This window comes from Eptesicus fuscus, chromosome 5, assembly GCF_027574615.1.
Source record: "Eptesicus fuscus isolate TK198812 chromosome 5, DD_ASM_mEF_20220401, whole genome shotgun sequence".
In the NCBI taxonomy this organism is placed as follows: Eukaryota; Metazoa; Chordata; class Mammalia; order Chiroptera; family Vespertilionidae; genus Eptesicus; species Eptesicus fuscus.
This window is the reverse complement of record NC_072477.1, coordinates 45,081,123-45,108,914: the sequence shown is the minus strand read 5'-3', so window position 1 is coordinate 45,108,914 and position 27,792 is coordinate 45,081,123. Positions and strand designations below refer to the sequence as shown.

The 27,792-nt window shown below is 53.8% G+C and overlaps 1 protein-coding gene across 1 annotated transcript in view; it reads right to left on the bottom strand.

Moving 5' to 3' along the window:
* Positions 1 to 1,423: 1,423 nt before the first annotated feature.
* The window catches only part of IGDCC4 (immunoglobulin superfamily DCC subclass member 4), a 37,275-nt gene continuing 10,906 nt past the window's right edge, over positions 1,424 to 27,792 (bottom strand). The window contains 17 exon segments of the mRNA XM_054715410.1: positions 1,424 to 1,837; positions 2,380 to 2,541; positions 3,273 to 3,501; positions 3,980 to 4,085; positions 4,791 to 4,928; positions 5,174 to 5,344; positions 7,415 to 7,542; positions 8,227 to 8,410; positions 9,272 to 9,373; positions 9,525 to 9,761; positions 10,726 to 10,896; positions 12,043 to 12,180; positions 12,721 to 12,885; positions 13,410 to 13,823; positions 14,630 to 14,785; positions 19,736 to 19,876; positions 21,178 to 21,314. Coding sequence (XP_054571385.1) covers positions 1,424 to 1,837; positions 2,380 to 2,541; positions 3,273 to 3,501; positions 3,980 to 4,085; positions 4,791 to 4,928; positions 5,174 to 5,344; positions 7,415 to 7,542; positions 8,227 to 8,410; positions 9,272 to 9,373; positions 9,525 to 9,761; positions 10,726 to 10,896; positions 12,043 to 12,180; positions 12,721 to 12,885; positions 13,410 to 13,823; positions 14,630 to 14,785; positions 19,736 to 19,876; positions 21,178 to 21,314 — 3,193 coding nt within the window.

Below are 27,792 nucleotides of genomic sequence, written 5' to 3'. Positions count from 1 at the left end.
AGGCTGAGGTGCAAAAATCAAATAAATTGCATTGTTTTCTCTACACAGGAAATAGAAGTCAGGCTTGTCCTTGTGTGGCAGGTCAAGAGAAAATGACTTCAGGATTGAATTCAAAACAAAACAAAATGAGCCAATTGCCCTTGTCCTGCGCAAAGACCTCTCTTCCTGCACCCAGAGGAATGAGATTTCTCTCTCCTACCCCATCAGCTCATGTTCAAGGTGCTCAGAGTGGGAAGCTGCGGGGCTGCAGAGCCCCCAAGTCCCACTCCCCTCCCCCTTTAGCTTTAGCTGGGAAGGAATGTCCCAAATCCCCCGCTCCAAGCAGCAAGCCTGCCTCCTGCATAGAAGGGAGGGAGGAATTTTATCCTGAGCCTCTGAGTTGCGTTTCTGTTTCCCCATCTCCAAAGTCCCCTTGTGTGACTTGAATTCATCACTTCCAAGGAGGACCCTCCCGTCTCAATCCCAGGGAAAAAAGATACAAGGGAAGCTGCAAGGTTCTCCAAACCTGCACGGGGGGTCAGCAGCCTGCCTGGGGCGGAGGCCGACGGAGGTACAGAAAGAAGAGGGGGCAGGAGGGTACCCGGTAAAGTGAAGGGGCAGGAGTCACGCTATGGCCTCGAAGCAGACATGAGGTAGTCATGTTGTTAAGGGAAGGAAGGCGGGAGATCACATGACACAGTCTATGAGAGGTGTGAGAGACAGGAGAGGCAGGCAGAAAGAGGAGAGCTAGAAACAGCAGAGAGGAAGGGAAAGACTAGCAGGGAGGAAGCGAAGGGCACTAGAATTGGGAGAGCAAGCTGGCTGGGGAGAGGCCACTGGAGTAGTGAAAGGAAAGGAAGGAGGGGAGAGCAAGAGAGAGCGGATGTTCAAAACCAGGCACTTCCCAAATTACAAAATTAAATGCAGAGTTGCTCTGAGGGACCAGAGTCACCCTCTCCGTTTGGGCAATGGGAGGCAGCAATGGAACCAAAATATCAGGCATTCAGGGCCTACCTGCACTCAGCCCAGCCAGACAGGAAAATGGGCTGGGGCTGTCTTGTCAGACAGGGCACTGGAAACACTCTCAGAGTGTGTAATAAAAGGCTGGGTGACGGAGGTGGGGGACCCACAGGGCTGGGCACTGACCATTCTGGGGCACAGTCCTGACCTGGAGGGCCAATTAGGCTGTAGTAACCACTGCCTGGACCAAGGTTTCCCAGCTCACCAACCAGCACACACATGTGCCTCACATATAGCCATGCCTCACATGTCTCTCACATACCACACGTGTCACAGAGTATGGGGGGAGTGAATAAGCCATTTCTTCCTCTCCCTCTAGCCAAAGCACCCTAGGAGGCTCCACATGGCTTGATGACGCTCAGTATCCGCAGGTACACAGGTGTCATATCCCATGATCCATGACAGCCTGTCCCAAACTGCACCTCTAGGGGAGCTAGGCAGAGGAGGAGACGGAGGCCCTGGACAAGCCTGGGCTGGCTCCCAGCGGGCAGGGGGCCTTGGACTGGCAGCTGTTCCCAGGGGCCTCCTCCAGAGCCTCACTGGGCTGGAGGTCCAGGTAGGGGCAAGAAGGTGCCTCTGGCAGGCAGGTGAGTCTGTCTGGCCCAGTGGTCGCCTGTTCACAGCCTCCCAGCTCCCTGTCCAGCCAGTCTCCCCCCTGCCCTAAATCCACAACACCCGAAGTGAGGTCAGGAGCCTCCGAAGGCAGGAAATCCTCAGGTTCCAGGTCCTGGAGGTGGAGGTCAGGGTTCCCTTTGGAGGCACTGAAGTCAGAGTGAACAATAACGTCAGCCTCCACCTGGTTCCTGCAGGCTGGGGGTGGCTTCTTCCTTCCGTTGCCCTGGTCAGAGCGGAGAACACAAAGACAGGTGACCATCACTGAGAGTGGTCATGAGAAGAATGACCAACATATTTGGGGTGGAGAGAGACTGACACCCCACTCCCCAGCGACCCAGAGTATATATTACATGGGAGTTGGTAAAGGATTCATGCTGACTACCCTACAAGAGATGGTGACCCATGGGAAGGCAGGGAAAAATGGAATACTGCCATTCGCCCTTGCCCAGGAGTTCCAGAAGTACGGGATCAGTCAGGCGTCAGTGACGAGAAGGAGGGGCTGAAGGCACTCAGGCCCATGGTAACTCGGCTGAGGCCTGCTTAGGTCTATGCAGAGGAGGAATTGTCCCCAACTCAGGTGAAACACAGACTCCTGCAAAGTAGCGGCCTCTACCCACTCACCTATAGAGGCTCCAGTAGTCTCCTGGCTAGACCTCTATCCCCAGGGACATTACCCTCAGGGGTCTCCAGAGAGCTCACTACTTGCTCTTCACAAGCATGGGGACCCTTCTCTCCTTTCCTCCCCCTTCCTCCCTGGGAACTGACCTTTATGGCATCATACACCAGAGCCTGCAGAAACAGCGTCTGTCCAGTTCCAGCAGGGGGCAGCAGGGCCCGGGTCAGATAAGGCACAGGGCCTGCCTGGGGCAACTCACAGCCTGCCCAGGAACCTGCCCAGCTCGGCCCACCTGGCTGAGCCCAGGAGATCTGCATGGGGAGAGAAGCCGGAGCACTAGCTGTGAGAGGGAAGTGGATGGAGCCCCGCCATGGTCTCTGACACCCATCTTCTCCCTCGCCAAGGCTGTGGGGAGGAGCGCAGAATAGCTGAGAGTCTGGAGGGAGCTAAGGAAGAAGTCCTCCTGCAGAAAAGCCCACTGCCATTGTTTTGGCAAAGCCCGGAGGTTTCCCAGCCAGGCAGGGCCTCCTTCAGCAGAGAGACAGGGAAGAGGTGAGGAAGGACTAAGGGCTTTGAGCAGGCTGGTCAGAGAAGGTGGGATGAGCCCCCGCTGCCAGCACGGCGGGAGCCTGCCCCCCGTGGCCCACCTTATCCAGGTCCCAGTTCCACTTGGCTACAGCCAAGCTGATCATCCTCTTTTCCCCTTATTGGAGAGGCTGGATCTCAGAGGTTTCCCCAGCTCCTAGGATGAGGGGTCTGGGGGTTCTGGAAACCCTGAGTCACCTGCAAACAGCCCATCGGGGGTCCTCCCCTCCTTCCATGAGAGCAGGCTGACCTCTTCTGCCGGGGCCCATCTGCTTCCCAGCCCTGCCAACCCTTTCATGGAGGGAGAGACAGGGCCTTTTCTTCTGCAGCTGGCCCAGAGGAAGGGGTGGGGTGCAGGTTCTCCCACCGGGTTACCCGTTGTGCTCTTGCGCCCCCTGGTGACCTGTTTGGGAGTGCACCCCAGTATGGGACTAACCTGCCTAGGCCCCAGGCTCACCTTTCTCTTGGAGTGACCCCGGCCGTCGGAAACTCCGCCACCCATAAGGCTGTGCACTTCAGCCCTGTCCTCGATGTCTGAGGGTGGTGGGGCCCAGTCCTGGGGGCGGGGGTGCACAAGGGACTCCAGTTCATGGGTAGCTGGGGGGTTGGGGGGTCCAAGGCGGGCTCGGGAGTACAGCGCGGGGTTCCCAGCAGTGGCCGTGGAGGACAGGCCTGGGAGGGCTTCCCTGGAAGGGAAGATGGGAACGGTGGTCAGAGAGTGAGAGGTGGGGGCGGGACTGGGAACTAGTCCAGCTTATGTCCCTGGGCGGGGTCCTGTCCATCTCTAGGACTTGGTTTCCGGTCTGTGCAATGAGTAATTAACTGTTTGTTCAAAACAGCTGTGACGCTGCAAATGGGACCCTTCCTCCCTTGGCTCCAGGCATCTGGAGATTTGGATTCCCTCCTTCCAGGATGCTGGCAGCTACCGAGGAAATGGGAGACAGGCAGCTCTGCCTATGCATGCCCTTGTTGAGGGGGCTCCCCTAAAACCATCCCCCACTCTCATGAGAACATTACCCCTAATCCCTTCATTCCAGAGACCCAGTTTTAATGGGGATTCTGGGGGTGCCTAGGGCAAGTCATGGCCACTTTCCCTGCTCTTTCATCTCTGCAGCCCTTCTGGAAATCTCTGCTCTCCGCGGTCAGACTGGCTCCTTCGCCCACCTGTGGGGGCCACGGCGCAAGCCAGCACACATGCAGGCCAGCAGGCAGAGGAGGCCCAGGCAGACACCCACGATGATGCCCGTGACTGAGTGCACGTCCAAGGAGTCTGGTTGGGGGAAAGAGAGGGGACAGGACAGGTCACGGCCAGGAGAAGGCCCAGGGTTCCTAGATCAGGACTTCGATCAGTGATTTCCTCGGGGGACCACTGGCTTGAACAAAACCTTCTTCTGCAAGGACAGGAGGGGCCCACAGCCTCACAGAGACCACAGCGACCTCTCTCTCCCAATGTCCTCCCCACTGGACATCTGAAAGCTGTGGTCCCTCCCCATCAGCCTGCCTGCCCGTCGCCCAGGGCTGGTTCGGGGGGTACAGTAAGTGCAGTGGCACGGCCCATGCTTAGAAGGGCTCTGTGCTTGGTTTAACGCTGTGCTGTCACCATCTTGAAATTCTTCCTACTTTTAAAATGAAAAAAAAAAAAAACACACACCCTCATTTTCATTTCACATCGGGCCTGCAAATTACATAACCAGTCCTGCTGTCCCCCAACATCCCCTAAAGCTCCTCACCTCTCCAAGACAGCCCTCTAATCCAAGCAATCTCCCCCAAATCTGACCTCTAACCGAATCACCACTGAACTAAACCACACCAACTTCCCCTTCACATCTGTCCTCTCTGCACCAAACTAGGAGGGCAGCTGTTTGGAGGCAGGGCCTTGGAAGAGATGACGTTAGGGTTACAAGTCAGCTCCAGGGGTCCCTTGGGGACCTCGGCTGCCCCAGGATGGACCCACCCTCCCTCCCTGCCCTCTTACCTGCGAGTTTCTCCTGGAGAGTGATCACATCCTGCAGGCCGGAGAAGGGCCCAGGCCCCACCTCCGTGCGGGCCCCCATCTTGAAGAAGTACCTAGTGTCGCTCTCAAGGCCACGTACCTCAGCACTGAAGATGTTTCCTGGGAGGCGGGGGAAGCAGGGAGAGCAGGGCTCTGGGTTGAGTGGGGGTGGATGCAGGGATGGGCTGGAAGCTGGACTGCGAAAGTCTGCTCCTCCCACTCAGGCAGTGGCTTCTGCCCGTTCCTTTTGGAACCCCAAGGGCCCCGTGGCATTCTCACTACTAATCCAGCCTCTGGAGAGGCTGGGAAGGGGGAGGCGGGGGGGGGAAGCTCTTGCTCCAATACCCCTGGGCGGGAGCCCTCACCCTCCGTGGTGAGCAGGGTCCACTGGTGCTCGGGCTGGGTGTGGTTGTTGCTGTACAGGATCAGATACTCCACGATCTCCCCATTGGGCTCCGTGGGGGGGCACCAGTGCAGCAGAACGGTGGACGGCGTCAGGGAGCTCAGGCGCAGGTCCGATGGGGGCGTCGAGGGTCCTGGGGTGCAGAGGAGGAGAAGGGTAGAGGCGGGATCACTGGGAGCCCCAGCCCCGGGGCAGTCGTGAGACAGGGCGTGAGGTCATGGCCTTTCTTCTTCCTCCTTCACTGGAACAAACCACAAACCACAAAGCAAAATGAGGCCTGGTCTCTAACGGGGGAATTTCTGGAAAACATTTGGGCAGGGGCTTCTCCACCATGCCTCCCCTCCCTGCAGCTCTTCTCCACTCCTTGGAGCAGAGCTCCCTAAACCTCCGCACCCAGATATTTCCAAGGTCGAGGAGACTGTCTGGTGTTCTAGGGACCTGGGGGCAGAGCTCAAACATTTTTGGAAGGCTTACATTTTACTTTAAACTCTCACACTAAATTTGCCATCTATTCCATGGCAAAGTTTAATATAAAAATAGTGTCTAAAATTATCATTTAAAGTTCCTAACGCCCCTTGCCACCCCAAATCTTTAAGTCAAATTGGTTGATGCTCTGTGTAGCCTGTGTCCATGCCCCCAGGCCCTACAGAGTGATGGGCACCCCAATGTGAGAAGTACAACCTTGGCAGACTTTGTGTTTGTTTTGTTTTTAGAGAAGAAGCTGATCCTGGGAGGTGGAGGTGAATGAAAAGGGTGAGAAGGAGGGACACAGGGTGCTAGGTGAGTTGGGAAGGACAGGGATTTGGGAGTTCAGATTTGGAAGGACAGAGATTTGGGAGTTCAGGTCTTCAAGGCCTGACAGAGGGTGGGACGGGGACCCAGGATGCTAAGGTGTAACAGGGCCACCGCTTTGACCCTAGGTGACTCTCCACTTCTCAGGCTCCAGTGTTCCCACCTGAAGAAGGAGAAACCATCCCCCTCTATAGCCTGGTCACTTGTGCTGGGGATCCAAAGTCATAAAGTCAGCTTCAAGGAAACACTGGGCCGGGCCGGTGTGGCTCAGTGGTTGAGCATCGACCCATGCACCAGGTCACTGTATTGTCAGGGCACATGCCCGGGTTTCAGGCCCGATCCCCAGCAGGGGGCGTGCAGGAGGCAGCAGGGGGCATGCAGGACAGCCCAATCAATCATGTTGATGTTTCTCTCTCATAAATGTTTCTCTCTCTCCCTCTCCCTTCCTCTCTCTCTGAGATAAATAAAAACATATCTAAAAAAAAAAAAAAGAAAACAGTAAGTCTTCCTAAATTCTGTATGAAATTTAAGACCATAATAACTGAGGTTATAGGGGGGTGAGAAACAATTTGCAAGCAGTTTTTAAAAAAGGAAATTCACGAGACCAGAGGGCCTTCACACGCCACCCCACACACATCTTCCTATTTCAGGTCCGGCACAAAGGTCTTCTGTAGATGGGAAGGTGAACAGTCTTAGTCCCAATTGAACAGAAGAGCCTCCCGCTGTGAGAACAAAAGTCCTTTTGTCTTCAAATGCCATTTCCAGAGAGTTCAAGAGTCACAGGCTTGCAGAGTGAATGGTCCCACCTTCTCTCTCTATCTCTTTTTAAAATATGTTTTTATTGATTTCAGAGAGGAAGGGAAAGGAAGAGAGAGTTAGAAACATCAATGATGACAGAGAATCATTGATTGGCTGCCTCCTGCATGCCCCCCCACTGGGGATCAAGCCTGCAACCGGGCATGTACCCAGACCGGGAATCGAATGGCAACCTCCTGGTTCATAGGTTGATGCTCAAGCACTGAGCCACACCGGCCAGGCCCACCCTCAGTTTTTACAGATGAGGACACAGAGGCCCTGGTGGGGAAGGAACCTTCCCAGTTCTCCCGGTGTGTCCGAGGCAGGATGGGACCCGTATGCAGAATCCAGGACACCTGCCTCCCCCGTTTCCCTGGCCCCTCTTCACCAGCTCAGTGGGTCTTGGCACAGACTCTTAAAAGAAGCCACTCCTCTAAAGCCTATGTTATTACTTTTATGGACAAATGGGTAAGGCCAGCACAGGACTGGCCTGTGTGAATGCCAGCAAATGACACATCCTTATGGGGTTCTGAGGAATAGTTCGGAAAAGGGGGCTTCTGGGCAAGGAGTTGGATAAAAGGTGGGTTGGTGGTAGCAGGGCTGAGGGGCCACTCACGGTCTGGCAGGGTGGAGCGCTCTACCACGGAGCCGAAAGGCCCGTCCATGTCCACGCCATGGGACTGTACCGCAAACTCATATTTGGTGAATGGCTTCAGCCCGCCAATGAGGATGTCTTCTCCAGAGCTGCCAAGGCAAGACATGTGACTAGTGATCTCGGGCACGCCCTCCAGGCAGGGCAGCTCCTCCAAATCTACTCCCCGACCCCCAGCCCCAGCCCAGGCCCTACCCCGGGAGTGGGCCACTAACACTAGCCAGAGAGCCTACAGAGAGGTCTGAGTGGACGCTGCTCCCAGGGTACCAGGCTCCATGTCCAATGTCCAAGCCAGGCCCCTCCTCCAGGAAACCTTCCTGGATTAACCCGAGTCCTACTTCACCCAAGGAACCATCTGGGATGCATCTTTCCATTGATGTAATTTTACTTTAGCTGCCAACGTACGGCATCTATTGCTTTTTAGGCAGTTTCCTTTGCCAAACCAGCAGCTCCCGAGAGCAGGGCTCTGTCTCCCCATCTGACTGGGGGCCCTCCCAGGACAGCGGCGGGGCTGCCTCTCCGTCATCCTATTGGGAGCCCTCTGAGATGGAAGAAAGAGGCCTGTCGGCATCATGTTCCCAAGAGTTCAGGACAAGGCTCTGTTGTAAAGGGACGGGATGGCATGGACTCTCCTTTTCCGCCACCAGGTCATCAGACCCCCAGTGTTCCCTCAGTGTGACAGGTGAGGCCTGAAGGCTTCAGAAGCCCCTGGGTCCTCCTCCTCCTCATCACCTGCTGCCTTCCCCCCCTTCACAGCCGTGGCTCCTCTTTCCCACCTGGTGTAATAGGTGACCAGGGAGGCGTTCCTGAGCCCCCAGGGGCTGAAGCGGACAGTGTAGTTGACAATCTTGACTGCGGTGAAGTCTGGCTTCTTCCACCGAAGCCAAATGGATGTGGAGCTGTTGGATTCCGCATGGACATGAGCGGGGGGTAAGGGTGGCCCCCTCTGGATGGGCAGGTCTGGAAGGTGAAAATTAAGAGTGTGGGGAAAGGAGGAAGAACAGTAATCCTAAAAATGTATGGTGCTTCACAGTGCCAGTTTAAAAAGTCATCTCCTTCTACCCTTTCTCCTTTGATCCTGTGAATTGGGTAGCATCATTCCCACTTCATAGATGAGAAAACTGAGGCTCCTGAGAATTTAAGTGATTTTTTTTGGGGGGGGGGGGGGCAAGGTCATATATATATAGCAAACTGTGAAAGAGAGAGGCAGCAAGTCACGGCAATTAAGAGCACGTATTCTAGAGCCAGGTTGCCCTGGTTCGAATTCCAGCTTGCCACTTACCAGCTGTGACCTTGGGGAAGTTACTTATGTAAACTCTCCATGTCTCCATTCCCGCTTCTGTCAGTGGAGCTTAGAACATTACCTACCTCATAGTATCGTTATGAGGATTGTTAGCTAATATTTGTAAAGTATATAGAAAGTGTTGTTTTCTGTTTTATTTTTGAGATATGATTCACATAAAATTCAGTTTAAAAATGTACAATACAGTGGTTTTTAGTACATTCATAAGGTTGTGCAGCCACCCACACTATCTAATTCCATAAAGTTGTTACCACCCTGAAAAGAAATCTTGTTTTTACCCATGAATCCCCATTTCACCTTTCCTCCAGCCCCTGGAACCACAAATCCACTTTATCTCTCTATGGATTTGCCTACTCTGGAGCTTCTTTCTATGACAGAGGCTGTCTGGATCTCAGTGAGGACCCCTGAGCCTAGGGTTTGGGGGAGGGGGAGGTTAGCAGACAGCCTGACCACCAAGGCTGGCCCAGAGGAAAGGGGAAGGAAGTTGTACACAGACCCCTTGCCTGAGCCCCTCTCACCTGGTGTGGGAGCCTTCTCCGTCTTGCCCTTCCACACTGCTGCATATCCGTCCTCGTGTTTGTTGAATGCCACAAGCTTGACCTCGTACAGCCGGCCAGGGACTGAGGAAGGTCACGGGGTCACTCACTAGCTAGAGGAACCTGTGGGGTCTCTCCTCCCCAGAAAGGATGCCATCTCCAACTCCTGCACTCAGCTTATGCAGTACCCCACTGTCTGGCTCCCCCCCCCCCCCGCCCCCCCAATCCTCCTCACCTAGCTGGGTCAGTTCATACTGCTTCACTTTCTTCTTGAGCCGGACAGGCCCCACATCCCAAGCCTGGTCTCCACGGCTCCCTGGGGGGCTCTCACCGTCAGCCTCCTCCTCGGCCCCCACCTCCCGCCAGTACAGTTTGTAGCCAGAGATCTGGGCCGGGTGAGGAGGCGGCTGCCACGACACAACCAGGGACTCCATCCTTGCCCGTACCTTCAACTCTGCAGGGGCAAAAGGGACTGGGGAGCAGGATGAGAAGAAGGAGGAGAAAGTGGATGGAGAATGAGGAGGAGGTCAGGGATGGGAGAGGGGGGAAGAGGCAGGAGGAAGAGGCACTGAGTGAGAGCCTTGCCTACCTCCTCCCAATGATCACCACTCAGCCAGCACTCTAAGTGCCAGGCCAGGGCTTATCTAGAGGCGAACTCACTATCCCACAAGCCGAGTGCAGAGAATGGAGGGATGGCTCCTGTGCGTGTGCACAGAGTCAGCAAGGAGCACCTCTGAGGCAGGCGGACAGGATCTCTACGTTTCCTGAAGGAATGAATGCATGGATACTAGCAACGCAGGAGGGTCACAAGGGTTGCTGAGGCCAGCAAGGAGGGGTGGAGCCCTGGCAATGGGGACCCTACTTGAAGCCTAAATGTGGGGGACTTGCTATGTGTTGGACACTGTTCTAAGCCCTTTGTACATATATTTTAACTTCATTCTCACAACCCTATCAAATAACGGAAATACCATTATCCCATTTTATAAGAAATTGACTCTCAGAGAAGTAACTTGCCCAAGGTCACACAGATAGTATATGCACCAGGTTTTGTCTGCATTTAATCACCCTACTATTGGGCCTTTCAACAAAACCAACAATTGTAATTACGGAAGCAGCTGCTGTGTAACAGCTATTGTGTACTAAATATTTTGTTTGCAATACATTAATTATCAATCCCCACTCCTCTGCTTGCAAGTAGATGAAGCCTTAGAGCCGTGAATGGTTTGTAGGAGCTCACACAGCAGAGGAAGGGGCCCTTGAGGCCAGATGTGCCTGCAAAAGCCAGCCCTTCACCTGCACACCCATCCCCCCGACCCGTCAGACAGGGGGAGCCATGGCGGGTCTCTGATGGAGGGTGGTTGGGTTTGGGTTCCAAGGTCACACCCACACCCACACAGTCACGCACACCTCCTGGTCCTGTCCCCTCTGGCCCGTACCGTGGCTCTGGTTGTGCATGCTGGGCGTCCTGTGCTGCATCCACTGGGAGGGCGCCCCGTAGCCAGCCCCTGTGCCAGCCGAGATCCGCACTCGGTACGCCTTGTTGGGCAGAAGTGAGTGCAGCGTAAGCTGTGTCTCATTCCCTCGCACCTCGCTGGAGAAAATCTGATCTGCTGAGACAGAAAAGACTGGCTGCTGGGAGGCCACCTGAAGACAATGACCCCAAACTCCCCCACCCACTCTTCCACCCACATCTGTTTCCTCAGTGCCCATCAGAGCCCGGAGGCGCTCTCAGCACTGGCCCCTCCGGGCCTGGATGGACCCCATGGCTCCAGGCCCACTCCTGGGCCTCCCGCCCTAGCTGACACTGCCATCACCCCCAGCTCCGAGTCAGGAGAATCATGGCATGTGGTCCCCACTTCCCCATAAGCAGTCAATCCCCCCCGCAACCCCAACACACACACAGGGCACAAGCACAAGGGTTGGCTGTGAGAGCTACCAGGCACCACCTGCCTTTTAGAATCCTGACAGCCACCCCAAGCCCCTGCCTCACCCTTCCCTCCCTCTTCACCCTCACCCTGGCTCTCCAGCTACTTGCCTTCTCCTAGCTTTTTACTCCTTTCAAACTCCTGCCCTAGATTCCCGACATCTGCCCTAACACACCCTCCCCAATGCTCCATTCCCCCACCCCACAAGCAATCCCCCACCTCCTTATCCCTCATCTGCTCTTTGGTGAGCTGGAAGGGTCCCCAGGGATCGCCTAGGCCAGTGGTCGGTAAACCGCGGCCCGCGAGCCACATGCGGCTCTTTGGCCCCTTGAGTGTGGCTCTTCCACAAAATACCACGTGTGGGCGCGCACGTACCGTGCGATTGAAACTTCGAGGCCCATGCGCAGAAGTCGGTTTTCGGCCTGGGCGAGTCTATTTTGAAGAAGTGGCGTTAGAACACTCAAGGGGCCAAAGAGCTGCATGTGGCTCGCGAGCCACCGTTTGCCGACCACTGGCCTAGGCCACCTGCCCCATTTCAAAGATAAGGAAACGGAGCCAGGGATTCAGCAGGATGACACACTGCAGCTGCAGAGGAGGTGGGGCCAGAACCCAGGCCTCCCTCTGCCTTAAGCTGGCCCTCTTTTCATTCCTGCCACCTCTACCCCTAGCCCACACTCCTCTTTTCTGGGCTCACCTTTCTCTCCTCCCCGGTGCTGCCTAATTTCCTCAGACTCCAGGCCACTCTGCTCAGGTCCTCGGAGGCTCTGACCAACTTCTCACAGACACACAATTCCCAGCCAGGTGACCCCGAACCCTACCTCTACTCACCTTCCTTCCCCAAACTGTACTCTATCTTGTACTTCACCACCTGCCCATTGCTCAGGCTGGGAGGCAGGGGCAGCCACGCCACCCTGATGTCCGAGGGGTTGGGGCTGGACAGGGAGAGCTGGGGCGCTGCACTGGGGACTGAGACAGAAGAACATCAGCGTGAGCTCTGTTCCACCGACGGGAAGGTCAGGCCCAGGAGCGGTCAGAGACTTGCCCAGGTCACACAGCAAGTCAGAAGGAGGCCCAGGACCGGGATCTGAGGGAGGAAAGGGAGCCTCTCAGGGGAGCCCCAAGCTGGAGAGGAGGGGACGTCCTTCCCACCCTGAAAAAGGTTTGGGGCAACATCTTTCACAGTCAGTGGGTCAGAGTCACTGGTCCCTGCCTGACTGGATGGCATGTGGGGGGGGGGGGGGTCAAGGGCCACGTGATATAGAATCACAAGCTGAGATCGCAAGTCCCAGTTGTCCTACTGACCCTGGGCAAGTCGCTCTCGTTTTCTGGGCCTCAGTTTCCCCAACTGTAAGTCGGGAAATAGAACCCCTGCCCACCCTTTTAGGGTACAAGAGATGACGCAAGGCAGGTAAGCGTCTTGGCACTCACTAGTAAAGAGAAGCCAAGCCACCATCCCAGGGAGTTCTCTGGACCCCAAGGTGCGCGTTGCAGGTACAGAGGCCCTACCATCATCCAGTGTGTGGGCCAGCGCCGGGGCGGAGGTGCGGCTGGCCCCCAGCTGAGAGTAGGCCACTACGTAGAACTCATAATCCGTGTTGGGTTCCAGGTCCCGAACCTGTAGCTCTGTTGTGTCATTGTTCACTGCAAACTGGTATTCCACGTTGTCCGTGCCTGGGGTGGGGACACCGGGGGCACAGGGACTGTCACAGGGCCCGCCTGCTGGAGGCTAAGGATCCTTCACATCGTCCCAGTCTCCGGAACAGTCTATGTGTCGTTAAATCATCCCAGGTAACCTGCCCTGGAGATATAAACTCCCCTGGCTTCCAGTGCCACGGCGTTAATCCTCCACTGGTTAGGAAGTTCTTTCTGGCCGCCCACTGAAGCGACTCCTGCTGCATTGACTAGCTGGCTCCAGGAACGCCAAGGCATTTTCCCTGGGAGGTGAAGCATCCTGTCCCTTCTCTCTCATAAACTGGGACTCAGGAGTGACATGCCACACACACGGACCCCTCCAGCACCAGGCCCAACCCGTATCCACACGGGTGTCTCCTGTGGGCTCCTGCCCCATCCCATCCTAGCCCCAAAGAAGGTGGGCAGTCAACCCGTCAGTCATCCAACTGTCCCGCCCTCAACGCGTCCAGCTGGGGCCTCTACTGGGGTCTGTCCCCCCTCCCCCCCCTCCCCCGCAGACGTACCGCGAGCTTTCTGGTAGTGGAGGGAGAAGCCAATGATCTGCTCGCTGTGCAGCTCGGGCCGCTCCCAGGCCACCAGCACGGCGGAGCTGCTCAGCGGGGTGGCCGTGACGCGCGTGGGAGCGCTGGGCAGCCCTTCGCGCACCACTACCGCCAGCGGAGCGGCGGCGCACGCGGTGCCCGCGCCGTTCTCGGCCACGCACTGGTAGTAGCCGGCGTCCTGCAGGCCGATCTGCGTGATGACCAGGCTGCTGCCGCCGCCCTGCACCTTGACGCGCCCGTTGGGCCGCAGCGGCACCCCGTCGTGCAGCCAGCGCAGCGCCGGCCGCGGCTCCCCCGACGCGCGGCACACGAAGCGCGCGGTGCTGGCCCGCGTCCGAGACAGCGCCTCGGGCGCCTGCGAGATGGCAGGGGCCGCTGGGGGCGAGGAGGAGGACGCTGACCGCGCGCTCTCTGCGCCCTCCCCCAAATACTCCAACTGGCTCCCGCACCCCCTCCAATCTGTCTAACCTCTCCCTGCCTCGCCCCTTCCCCCAAAGACTCCAACTGGCTCCCGCACCCCCTCCAATCTGTCTAACCTCTCCCTGCCTCACCCCTTCCCCCAAAGACTCCAGTGCAACGCAGCTCTACCTCTTCTCCCATTGACCCTAGTCCCGCCTAGCCTCCTCTCCTCCTGGGTCTAACCCCACTTCCTCTTGTATCAATTCCTTCTCCCCTACCAGGGCCTCCCACACCTGCCAGGTTTACCCCTCTCCACAGTTATCCCGGTGCTGAGCAACGCCGTTCCGGTTTTCTTAGAGTCCCTCAGAGATCCACTAGCTCTCCCAGTAACCTGTCTCCCCGCCCCCAGTGCCTAAGGCCCACCCAGACCACCCCTCCCCACCCTCCACTCACCCAAGCCCCAATCACCCTCTCCTTCTTTCCTGGACCCAACTCTTCCCACTCCATCCTCCGATCTCCTCCTACCACCTCCCCCACCCCCTTCAATGTTCTAGTCTGTCCCCTCCAAACCTCACCCCCCACCCCCGCCCGCTTTAGGAAGATCTCTTCCCCACCAACCCGACACCCGCCCCTCCCCCAGCCCTACCTCTCTGGCATCACGTCTCCCAATTCTCCAAAACACCCCGTTGCTCCCTTCCCCCTTCCTCTCCTCCCCTCGGTCCCAGCTAGCCTGCCTCATCCGGTCCCCGCACACCCGCTCCCCCAGCTTCACCCCGCCTCACCCAGCACGCGGAGCTCGGCGGCGGCGGCGGCGAAGTCGCGCGTGCGGGGCTTGTTGGCGCGGCAGACGTAGACGCCGGAGTGGCCGGGGTGCGCGCTGGCGATCAGCAGGTTGGTGCGGCCCAGGACGATGACGTCGGTGGCGATGGGCTTCCCGTCTGGGGGAGAAGGGAGAGTGCTGACGGGGTAGGTGAGGGCTGCCCCTCCACCCACTCCCCGGACCTCACGGCCCCTCTACACCCAGGTTATGAGGCCATAACAGCGCCGGGTTGGAATCTCAGGTCTTTGCATCTTAGTGTCCCCTCTGTAAAATAAGGAGATAGTCCCTAGCGGGAAGGACTGCTAGGGGGTGGAATGAATAAGGTTTGTGAGAACCCCTGGCACAGTGCAGGCGCGTAACAGGTGCTCAGTACACTCATCAATTACTATTACCATTGTTGTTAAACTTGATTTCTTACAAGGACACACTCCTGAATGGAAAAAACACAAATGGCCAAGAAACACATAAAAAAAGCGTTCAACTTCACATAATCAAAGAAATGCACATCAAAATACAGATGTTCATTTTCACCTAGCACAGTGGTCTGCAAACTCATTAGTCAACAGAGCCAAATATCAACAGGACAACAATTGAAATTTCTTTTGAGAGCCAAATTTGTTAAACTTAAACTTCTTCTAACGCCACTTCTTCAAAATAGACTCGCCCAGGCCCTGGTATTTTGTGGAAGAGCCACACTCAAGGGGCCAAAGAGCCACATGTGGCTCGCGAGCCGCAATTTGCCGAACCATGGACCTAGCATATTGGGAATGTATTTAAAGACATAAGTTGCAATGCCGGAGAAAGAGTAAATGCTGTTAGGGCCATACAGGGGCTCCACCTTAACCTAGAAGCCAGGGATTTCACTTATGGGCAGGCACCTGTCCTGGGGAGATGTGAACAGGGATGATCATCGTAGTGTTAACTGTAATAGCGGACAACTGAAAAGGACTTAAAATTTTAACAGTAGGAACTGGAAAATTGCATTACAGCTATATTCAAATAATGGAACATTATCCTATATAATAGAAGCCCAGGGACTGAACGGGGGAACGACCAGTCAACCAGTCGCTATGATGCGCACTGACCACCAGGGGGCACACGCTCGACACAGGAGCTGCCCCCTGGTGGTCAGTGCACTCCAACACTGGGAGCGCCACTGGGCTGACTGGGATGAGTGGGAAGCAGCCGCTCAGCTGACCAGGATGAGCAGTGCTCCCACAGCAGGCCAATCCCCGCAGGCCATGCCCTGCACCAGTGCACGAATCCTGTGCATCAGGCCTCTAGTCTATCCTATATAATAAAAGCCTAATATGCAAATTGACCCAATAGCAGACTGACAGTCGCTATGACATGCACTGACCACCAGGGGACAGACACTCAACACAGGAGCTGCCCCCAGCCGGCAGGCCCCAGGCTGGCCAAGGCAGGTGCCAGCGGGGGCCCCTCGATTGCACCAACGGTTGCCACACAGATTGGCTCTGATCGCGGCCAGGCCTAGGGACCCTACCTGTGCACAAATTTTGTGCACCGGGCCTCTAGTATCTTACCTTATAATAGACAAATATGCAAATTGACCGCACCTTCGCTACGCCCAAGCCACGCCCACCAGCCACGCCCACCAGGAAACCCTTGCAGGGACGTTGGGGTGTGGTGGAGCCCAAGGCCGGGAAAGCCTCCGTGGAGGCTTTCCCGGCCTTGGGCACCAGCGGGGAGCCTGCACGGATCGCAGGAAACCACTGGGGGTCGGCTCCTGTGATCCCTAGCAGGGACGCTGGGTGCGGCCGAGCCCAAGGCCAGGAAAGCCTCGGGCGGAGGCTTTCCCGGCCTTGGGCACCAGCGGGGAGCCTGCACGGATCGCAGGAAACCACTGGGGGTTGGCTCCTGCGATCCTTAGCAGGGATGCTGGGTGCGGCCGAGCCCAAGGCCACTGCCCGGGGCCAAGCCCGGACCCTGAAAAAAGGCAGAAGGCGGTGGCCACAGCCAAGGCCTGGGTCCCCGGTGCCGGCAGAAAACTGGTGCAGGCAGCCAGGTGAATGAAGGTCTATGGCACGAATCTTCGTGCAAACGGGCTACTAGTATATATATAAAAGCCTACGCGACTGAATGACTGAATGACCAGTCAATCAGTCGCTATGACGGGCACTGACCACCAGGGGGCAGACACTCAATGCAGGAGCTGCCCCCTAGTGGTCAGTGCACTCCCACAGCCAACCTCCTACGGCTGGCCAACCTCCCATGGTGCCTCCCTCCAGCCAGCCGGCCCCGATCAGCCCTGATCACCGGCCAGGCTGAGGGACCCCACCGGTGCACGAATCCATGCACCAGGCCTCTAGTAGAGTCATAACTATTTTTTGAAAAAGTTTTAAAGATGGGAAAATGCTAATGAGATACTGTTGAATGAAAATAGGGCTTGGAACTGTAAATTCAACACGCTCTCAATCTCAGGGGGAAATGTACATGTGCATAGAAAAAAAATCTGGAAGAAAATACACCCATATGTTAACAGTTTTTATCTCTGAATGGTGAGATGTTTTCTGTTTCTGCTTTTCGCCGGTTTTCTACAGTGAACACATACAACGTTCGCAATAAGAAGAAAATAAAACAAAAGTCCCTTCCCTGACGTAGTGGAAAAATAACTGTGCTCAGGGTCAGGAATAAAGTCCTTTTGGGTTCTTTCTCTTCCCAGCCTCTGTCCAGGAGTGTTACTAGCTGAGTTTCTCCAAGTGAGTTCCCAAAACTACAGCTATCAGGATCCTCTGGAGCAGCAATTCTCAAATCCTTGTTGTTACACGTGAATGATGGAATTGCAGGGGATGCTAATATGCAGAGGCCTAGGGCAGGACCCAGATTTTGCATTTCTAACTAGGCCCAGGTGGTAGATCCAAAGACCACACGTTCAGTAGCAAAGACCTAGGGCACTTGATTCCTGGGTTACAACTCTCTAGGTGTGAAGGGAAGGAGTCTGCAGTTTTAACAAGTTCCTGGGGTCATTCTGGTGCATGGTCAGTATTTGAGAAACACTGATATTTGAACTTATGGGCAACATCACAGGCTTACCTCGACGATTGGGACCGGCCGGGTGGAGGGAGGCACCGTGGGAGGTTGGCTGGCTACAGGAGGTTAGCTTGGGAGTGCACTGACCACCAGGGGGCAGCTCCTGCATCTGGTGGTCAGTGTGTGTCATAGCGACCAGTTGTTCTGCCATTCGGTCGATTTGCATATTAGCCTTTTATTATCTGTGTATATATAAAAGCCTAATATGCAAAGTGTCCCTTCGGGAGTTCGACTGACTGGGAGTTTGATCGCTCACTATGACGTGCGCTGACCACCAGGGGGCAGTTAAGAATGAAGGAAGGCCCTGGCTGGCAGTGGGCAGCTGGGGAAGGGAGGCCCTGGCCAGCAGCCAGCAGCCGCTAGGTACCCTACCCATGCATGAATTTCCTGCACTGGGCGTCTAGTATAGGATAACCAGCAAAGGCTTGTTAACTATACTTGAGACACAGTTAAAGGGATAGCTGAACAGCTAGATGCCACCAGCAGGATGACCTGGGAGAACAGATTGGCCTTGAATATGATTTTGGCAGAAAAAGGAGGAAGATGTGTAATGTTGGGGGCCAGTGTTGTTCATTCATCCCTGACAACACAGCTCACAGACCATCACTGAGCCCTAAGGCATTGGCAGCTTTAGCCGATGAGTGAGCTGGAACCTGGGATTGAGGCCCCTTTCTCTGATCCACTAAAGCAATGGTTTGAATGTGGAAGGGAGCGATGGTATCCACATTCACCCCTTTGATTAGGAGCTACAGTGATGGGATGTTACATCATCCCATGTATTATCCAAAGGTTAATTGAAACCACATTGACCAAACAGCAAAATAGTCTTCTAGACACTGTAGAGCATGAAAGTCAATGGATGTCAGCCGAGTTTGAAGAAAAGAGTTTAAATAAAGAAAAGGGGGGAATTGTGAGGATAAACAAGTCATCTTTTTTGTCAAAGAACAGTTTAGACAGCCGCCATTTTGGACTGCGTGACTTGGCAGCCGTCATGTTGGCCGCATGACTTGCAGCTCCCCTGGGGGCCGCCATCTTGAAACGGCAAAGGCCAACCCCTCCCTTTGAATTAGCCAATCACGAAAGACTATGCGCCTGAGCTCCAGTCAAGAGTGAGGGACAGGTCACATGCGTCAGGATTAAAAAGCCGAGCAGACCTGACTCCGTGTGGGTGTGCTCCCAGACCCTGTGCTGTGCACCCCCTCCTGCAGGAGTAAAGATATTTGCCTTGCTGCCTGGCTCCCGAGTATGCTTTGTGTTCTACCAGGACCCCTGGATTTGGGGGCTCGCCTTACTTCTTACACTCTCCTCCAAGGGCTCTTGGGGCTCTGGAGGGAGAGCAGGTGTGAGTGTTCAGTAGACTGCAAGGTGACGGTTGGCCCAGCGCTCTCATTACCCTGATAGCATCTCCTGTAACGCAGTCCCACTTGGCACTTATCACCTGCCGCCCGATACTGTCACACTGTGAAGCCTCTCTCATGGCTGCGTCTTATCTCCCTCACCCAGACTCTGAGTGCAGAGGGCCCCCTGGCTCTCATCTGGGCATTTTATTCACTGTGCCCAGCATGAAGCCCGGCACACAAAGGCGGGGAACTCTGGGTGGACCAAGAGGCAGCGTGGTGATTAACCAGAGCAGCAGAGGGGGCCTGGTTCCAACCTGACTCGCTGGCTGTGGGGCACCTCTCCAGCTCACACACTCACTTGCAACACTGTTGTGAGGAATGAAATAAGTAAGGGGGAGAAGCTAGCCCAGTGCCCACATTAAGTAAGGTCTCAATAACGATTTTGTGAGTGGCAAATTCAACGTGCCTTGTAAAGGAAACATGCTACGCTGATTGATTATTACGTTTGTCCAGGTCCCCTACCCACGCCCGGCCCTGGGGGAGGAGTTCCTGCCACACCAAAGGCTGTGACTATGAAGTGGTCACCCTTAGAGCTCCGTGACTTGTGGACACATGAGATGCCACGCCCCTCCCCACCCCCCCTCCGGCCCTCCCAGTTCCCTCCCTCTACTTACCCTGTCGGACCCAGGACACGAAAGGGGTGGGGTCAGCAGAGGCCACACATTCCATCACCACACTCTGTCCAGACACCACGGTGGTGTTCTCCGGAGCTGCCACAATGACCACGTCCTGCCCCCCGGCAGACGCCAGGGACCCTGGAGAGAGGGCAGACCAGCAGGCAGTCTTACCGTCAGGCCCATTAGGTGCCTTCACATGTGTGCTTCCCCTGGTGCCCCTGGCGAGGCAGGTAGGGCAGGGAGCGGCCAGGGTTCCGTCTGACAGCTGGGGAAAGCAGCCATGTAGTTCCCCAGAACTGGGCCTGGGACCGTTTTCTCTTGGAGCCAGGAGAGGAGTAACCTGGTTTCCAACACACCGCCCCATCTTCCCTGCCACACTGCACCCAACCTCCAGGACTGTCAGGGTCATGAGTAGACTTGGAGTCAACAGTCATAGTTCCTAGTTCCAACACTTATTATCATCATAATCTGCTGGGTGACCTTAGACAAGTCCCTTCTCCAAAGGGTCTCCCGTCCCCATGTGCGAAAGGTATGGGGTGGGCTCGAGTTCCTGCTGGCTTGGCAGCTCCCTGAGCACCGATTCCTGCCAAGTTCTCAGTGTGACTTTGTCCCCTGGGTCAGCCTGTGAATACCTGCTTTGTCCAGCAGATGGAGGCAGAGACCCCAGGCACTGGAGGGAGAGCAAACCAGACTCAGAGCAGCTCAGGAACTAAGCCCCCAGGAAGCAGGGTGGAATTGGAGGGACTGGGGGATGGGAGGAGATGTGTCGAAGGGCAGGAGTCAGGGGAGATGCCCATGGCAAAGGGAGGCAGGTGAGAGACCTTGGGGGAGGCCTGAAGTAAGATCAGAGGGGCACCTGCTAGGTGCCAGGCACCTTCCACTCAGCTCAGCTATTCTCACAGCCTCCCAGGGCTGGACATTCGATAACCAACCCACGGTCACACAGATGGTGAGTAAAGACGCCAGGATTCAAGTCAGGTCTTTCTGACCCCAAAGACTGTGACCTTCCGATTGCATCACCCTGGGACATGAGCTTTTCCAAGAAATGGAAAATACAGAAACACCAGATGTGGGGAGCTGGATTTGCAGGGCACAGCAAGTAGCGAGGAGTAAACCCCCGCGTTCCCTGAGCCCCCAGAGGGACAGGGACCAGGGCTTCAGGGCACTGACACCCGTCCTCAGATGCCTTACCTCCCCACCCCTGCCCCCAGCCCTAAATGCTCCAGCCAGCCCAAGGGGAAGGGAACCCTGCATTGGGAATCCAGCCCAGGCCTCTCCCTGACTTGCTGGGCGGCACTGCTTCTCTGGGCTTCATCACCTCTCCTGTCTGATGAGAGTGACACCCCATCACCTCTTTGAAGGCAGGGCTTGGACCTCTGAGGCCTCTCCAAGCTGACTCCAGAAACACCCTGGTTTCCCCCAACAGGGAGCCCCCTTACCTCTGCCGGCCACACTGAGCAGGGCCTCCTGGCTGACGCGCTGGTGGGCGGAGTTGGTGGCCACGCAGCGGTAGGAGCCGGCATCACTCTCCTGAACGTCCAGGATCTGGAGAACCCCGTTGGGAAGAGTGATGAGCCTTGGGAAGGGGAAGAAGGCACCGGTGAGGGGGCAGGAGCTCTACAGGGAGAGTGGCTGGCATGCCCAAAGTGGGCCTCCCGGCTCCAACCGGCAATATCTACGGTGTCTCATTCTCCAGCCGCACCCATCATTTTTAAAATGCAAATTAGAACTAGAAGATACCATCTTCACCTACCAGATAGGCAAAGGCCAAAAGGTTAAATACACCCTACTTGGATGAAGGAATGGGGGGAAGGCGCTCCTGCCTTGTCAGTGGCCATGCCAATCCATACACCCTCGTTCAAGGGCAAGCTGGTGATATCTTCAACTCAAACCTGCACGTGCCTTTTGACCCAGCGGCACCGCTTTGAGGACTCTATCCCACAGATATTCTCAAACACGTACACAAAAATGTATGTTTAACAATATTCACTCCAGCGTTGTCTTGAATAGCAAAAGGCTGGAAACAATCCAGTGTCCATCTGTAGGGTGGGGACTGCCTAAATCGGTTTGGGTACATTCATACAATGGAATGCTAGGCAGCTGCTACAAAGGAGGCAGCTCCATGTGTGCCGATACAGGAAGATTTCCACAACGTGTGTGGTGCAGAACAGTGTGTGTGTGGGGGGGGGATATGTGCACATATATGCTGGCACTGAGTGTCCCTGGTGATGGTGGTTGTCTCTGAGGAGCGGCCCTAGGATCCTGGGAGCTGAAAGTGGGCAAGGACTTACTTTTATTATACAACTTCTATGCCTCCTTCCTTCCCTGGTAAAGTCTCTTTTATTCACACTCTCTCACCTGACCCTCAAAACAAGCCCAAGAAACAGAGGGGATCACAACCTTCATTTTATTGGTGACAAAACGAAGGCTTCGAGAGCAGAGCCTCACAACTGGAGCAGAGTTAAAACTTGAATCCAGGTCTTCTGGTACCAAATCCCATGTTCTTCCCACCTGCCTGTGTCAGCAGCCCTTAGGTGGCTGAGAATGCCAATGGAAGGGACGTGGTCCCCAGGAAGCCCCCGTCAACATGTATACCAGTGTTACTGAGGAGCAGCAGGCTGGCTGAGGGCAGTATTCTCTGCCCTCGGAGTTACAGGGCTGGAACATGGCTCAGGCTAGGAAGGCCCAGAGACCTTGCTTGACAGACAAAGCAGGGAAATGTGTCCATGGAGGCCAGGGTGGTGGGCTCTGGCCCGAACAGGGAATAAGTGGGTCCTCTTGAATCCTCCAACTGTGGTCCCTGCAGGGTCAGCTCGAGGCTGAGAGTTCAAATTTCTCAAGAGAGCAAACAGTGCTGGATAGAGGCTGGGCCAAGGTCAAAGAGGAAATGGGCAGCTGTGCATTTGGCGAAGATCCCTTAGCTTGTGGGGAAACGGGGTATAAGAAAATCTAAACACAGGAGATGAGAACTCACTCAAGGGTGTTGGGAGAGAATTCTGGCCCAAAGACTTAGAGAAAAAAAACAGAAATCTGCATCCTCCCTCCCTCACCCCAAAGGCCAACCCACCTATGCCCCAGCATCTTCCCTCAGCTCCAACAGCTGCCCACATCTGTGTTGGGCCAGTGGGGGAGAAGGGACAAGGAGGCAAAGTGTGGTTGGCAGTAAAATGTTGGGCCGGGACCCAGCCTGCAGCCACAGGAAATTTCTTGGGAAAGGCCAAGTGGAGAATTGGTCTTATCTGGGAAACAAAGCTCCCACCCCACCCCCATCCAGGCTTCTTCCTCCTAACACACTGGGCCTCCTAGACCCTTCGTGCTTCCCACACCTCTTAACCCCACGGTTCCCTGGCCTTTCCAGGGAAATTGTGCTCCAGGTACCCAAGAGCTAATACCTCGTTTGACAAGTAACATGTCCTTAATTATGTGTTGAGTGTATGAATGAATACCTTTCCTCAGTGTGCTGTTGCAACGGCCAACAGAGCGAAATAGAACCACTGTTAGTGTTCATCTACAGCAGGGTGGGGACCATCCGGCCCATGGGCCGTCTAAGGCCCAAGAAATCATTTGGTCCGGCCCTGCCAAGGCATTAGGGGTGAGTTAATGAAATGTCTGACCAAATATAGCAGACTAATTTTTATTTTTTTAAGTATGTTTTTATTGATTTCAGAGAGGAAGGAAGAGGGAGAGAGAGAGAAACATCAATGATGAGAGAGAACCATTGACTGGCTGCCTCCTGCTCACCCCCCACTGGGGACCGAGCCCGCAACCGGGGCATGTGCCCTTGGCTGGAATCAAACCTGGACCCTTCAGTCCACAGGCAGACGCTCTATCCACTGAGCCAAATCAGCTAGGGCAGACTAATTTTTAAGTTGATCATTGTGTATGGCCCTCGAATGATGTTATAAATATCCAAATGGCCCTTGGCAGAAAAAAGGGTTCCCCACCCCTGATGTACAATCTTTCCTGTTTGGTTAAAATGTGGTTTGAGAAGCTCTGTCCTTGGAGAGAGGTCCAAGATCTATTGGTTAGTGGGGGAAAGAGTCACAAAACAGTGTTTATGAAGCAACTCTATTTTGGGAACATAAATAAATGACATGTTAGGATATACACAAAAAAGTCAAGGGCGGTAAAGCTCCCATCACTCAGGGAGGTTTTCTCGGGAAGTGGGATTACTGGGGACTTATTTGTTGTTTTGTTTTTTTGGTTTTTTAAAAAATTACAGTGAATGTTTATTAGTTTGGAAATATAAAACTTTAAAAAATTTAAATGGAAAAAAGTATGTGTCTTATAACCTTGTTCTGTAACTCCAGTCTCAGTGGCAGATTGGAGAGAATTAGCTCCAACATTTTAGCAAGTGACATCACATAGCTGCGCCTCAGCTTCTCATCTGAAAAAATGGGTTAAATAATTTCTGTCTTGCCTCCTTCACAACCCTAACCCTTTTTCAAAAAATATACTTTATTGATTTTTTACAGAGAGGAGGGGAGAGGGATAGAGAGTTAGAGACATCGATCAGCTGCCTCCTGCACACTCCCCACTGGGGATGTGCCCGCAACCAAGGTACATGCCCTTGACTGGAATCGAACCTGGGACCCTTCAGTCTGCAGTCCGACGCCTATCCACTGAGCCAAACCGGTTCAGGCAACCTTAACCCTTTTAACGTCTATGAACTCACATCAGATAATGGACATAAACATCTACCAATCACAAACTCTAAACACATCTTCACAATGGTGTAAATGGCACACATATTTAAAAAGACTGGAATATTCAAAAATAGTAATAGCTGTCTGTGTTCAGCTGGTAGATGATTTTCCCCCCTTAAAGTTAGCATAGTTTATCATTTAAAAATTAATTCAAATTTCAAATAAGCCGAAACCGGTTTAGCTGCCGAAACCGGTTTGGCTCAGTGGATAGAGCGTCGGCCTGCGGACTGAAGGGTCCCAGGTTCAATTCCTGGTCAAGGGCATGTACCTTGGTTGCGGGTACATCCCCAGTAGGGGGTGTGCAGGAGGCAGCTGATCGATGTTTCTCTCTCATCGATGTTTCTAACTCTCTATCCCTCTCCCTTCCTCTCTGTAAAAAAATCAATAAAATAAAATAAAAAAATGTTCAAATAAAACAAAATAGCTACTTATAGAATGAAAAGCAACCTCTAGCCAAACGGGACGAATTCTCTTTCCAAGCCTGAGACTGAGCCTGCAGCCCCACTCCCCCGAAAGGCCACTTGGACCCAGGGATTCAGTAACGCAGAAGAAATGACACAGCTGCTCTGAGTTTCCTGAGGCCAAAGAGCCTCACCCTAAGCCCTACAGAGATGCCCCTGGGGCAAAGGACACTAGCTGAGGGTCACACCATGTTGACAGACTCGATGGACACTGGGAGATGGCCAGGGCGGAAGACTGGATGAGGGAGCCCATGGAATCTGAGTCCATTAGCGCCATGTTTTTAAAGTGTGAGTGAATGGCAATACCAAAATGACTTCAAATGGATCCAGACACACATTTTTTTATTCCAGTGCTTATGTATTTATTTTTATGGCCACCTTCTATTTATGGTAAGTATTGCTGGTTTTCCATTTTACTGCAGTGAGATAATGTTTCTTTTTAGTATGTGTTAAGTTACAAAAGAGAGAGTTGATTCTAAGAAATGTATTAAGTAAGTGATTGTATAAATAGTTTAGGGACGGCCAACATTATAAAGGAGGTTTATGAATGCCTGGATTTTGGAAAACATTACTCTCATTGATGACTGGTTCCCAGGGAAGAAAAATTATCCCCTATCATTAGAAATTAGTTTAAGTGCCAGGGAATTGCCTTAGGGTCTAGTCTTCACCATCAGCTTCAAAAATATGCACATATACCCTGACAGAGTGCATTTATTAACTGCACATGTGCACACCCTACACCAAGGCATATGGTCTCCTTCAAACCACTGGGCTGAGTTTATGAATAGCATATTTGTACATGTACTATATCTGGGCATGTGTAAAAATACATACCTTGGGCATAATCGAGTTGCTGTTTTAGACTTTTCTTTATTCCCCCCACACAATGTGCTGGGACATGTGAGCCTGGCTTATTTATAGACGAGGATCACTTTTCAGAGGACTTGGGGGCAAACACTCCCAGAGCTCAGGAACTGGCAGCGCCAGGCTCCTGGGAGAGGCCTGTGGCTTCATGGAATGGTGCCTGAACTCGATGCTGGGAGGCGAGGTCTGAATCCCACTGCTTGCTCAGAAACTTTGGGGAAAGAACTTCTCTGCTCTGAGCCACAGCTGGACCACCCGGTCTCTAAGCCCACCTGCAGGGGAACTTCCTCAGACACTGCAGCTGCCCCACCACAACCCCCAAATCTCGAGAGGCTTGGGTATCATCCATGCCACGCTCTGGCATCCAACACTCTGGATACTAGCTGTGTGACCTGGGCCAAGGTATTCCTGTCTCTGATCTTCAGTTCCCTCATTGAACAATTTGGATAATAATATCTGCCATAGCCATATGTACAGACCGAGAAGGATGTTTATTATGTATTAAGTAAAAAAAAGTAAAAGTTGAAATATAACCCCATATCTGTTTTGGGAAAAACACACACACACACAAAGATGACTGAGCCCGGCCAGCATGGCCCAGTGGTTGAGTGTCAACCTATGGGCCAGGAGGTCATGGTTCCATTCCCTGTCAGGGCACATGCCTGGGTTGTGGGCTCAGTCCCCAGTGTGGGGCATGCAGGAGGCTGCTGATCAATGATTCTCTCTAATCACTGATGTTTCTCTCTCTCTCCCTCTCCCTTCCTCTCTGAAATAAAATAAATAAATAAATAAATAAATGACCGAACAAAAAAACCAGTATGTACAATTTCTAAAGAGAATATGTATAAACATGCAGGGGGAAAGTCCAGAGGTTAAACATCAAAACTAAAAGTGGCTTCCTATGGGTGACAGGATGATGAGTAATATTTGTTCTATTTTATTTATATGAATTTGAAAATGTATTTTCTAGGAATATACACTAAAAGAGGATAACATGAAAAATAAGAAATACCTACCTCGAAGGATGAAGGGTTCAATGAGAAAACATAGCTCTCATTAAGTGGTTTTTGCTCTCTCCCATTCTCGGGGGGGGGGGGGGCAGAGGAGGGGGGGAAGTACCTGCCAGGAGTAGGCTCTCACTTGGTTCTGACCCACCAACTCCCAGCAAGCACCACCAGATAGCAGTGAGCAGCCCCACATTTGGAAGGCATAGAACTTAAAAGGTCAGTATTCCCGTGGTCCACTTCCTAGAATGCTCATTCATGGAATGCTGTAAGAGGGGCTCTGGGCAGATGAGTCAAGGAAGTGTCTGGTTAAACAAGTTAAACAGTTTTTCTATACAGGACTTCTCAGTGCCTTGTCAATTCCAAGAGAGAGATTTATAGGCAGTTTCCTGACCTTAACTATAGAATAGTTCCCCCCCGCCCCCCACACCACCACCTAAAAAAATGTCTCTTTTGGGACTAATGTTCTACAAAGAACACACTTTGGGAAACCATGATCTAATCCAATCCTTTCATTCCCTCCCCGCTCCCTCCCTTAAGTGAGAAGTGACTTGCTGAGGACCAATGGGGCTAACCAATCACCAAAGTCAACATGGTGGCTTATATCCTGCCTTCTCTCCCTTCTTTCTCCTTCACAACTGTTACAGAGATGTGTCCTGTGGCTTTTCTACCTAGACGTTTCTCCCACACTTCCACCCCTACCTAGACATGGGCAAAAGCAGGAAGAGCTGGGACAACTCAACACACTCAAGGTAGGTTAGTCCCAGGGCAGGGAGATCTGAAAACCAGTGTTTCTGAGCCGAAGGAACCCCACCTCCACCAGGAGAGAGTGAGGTGGTAACTACGGCGAGAGAGACGCAGCCAGAGGCGGGGAAGGCCTGTGGAGCCACGTTTCCATCGATGTAAGAATCCATGGGATGATCAGCTCAGATGTGAATGAGCCTCATGCTTTCCGGTCATGCTGCAGGAACATCTGGGCCTACCCAGGAGGCCACAAGAGGGGTTAGCCTCTGCTTCTT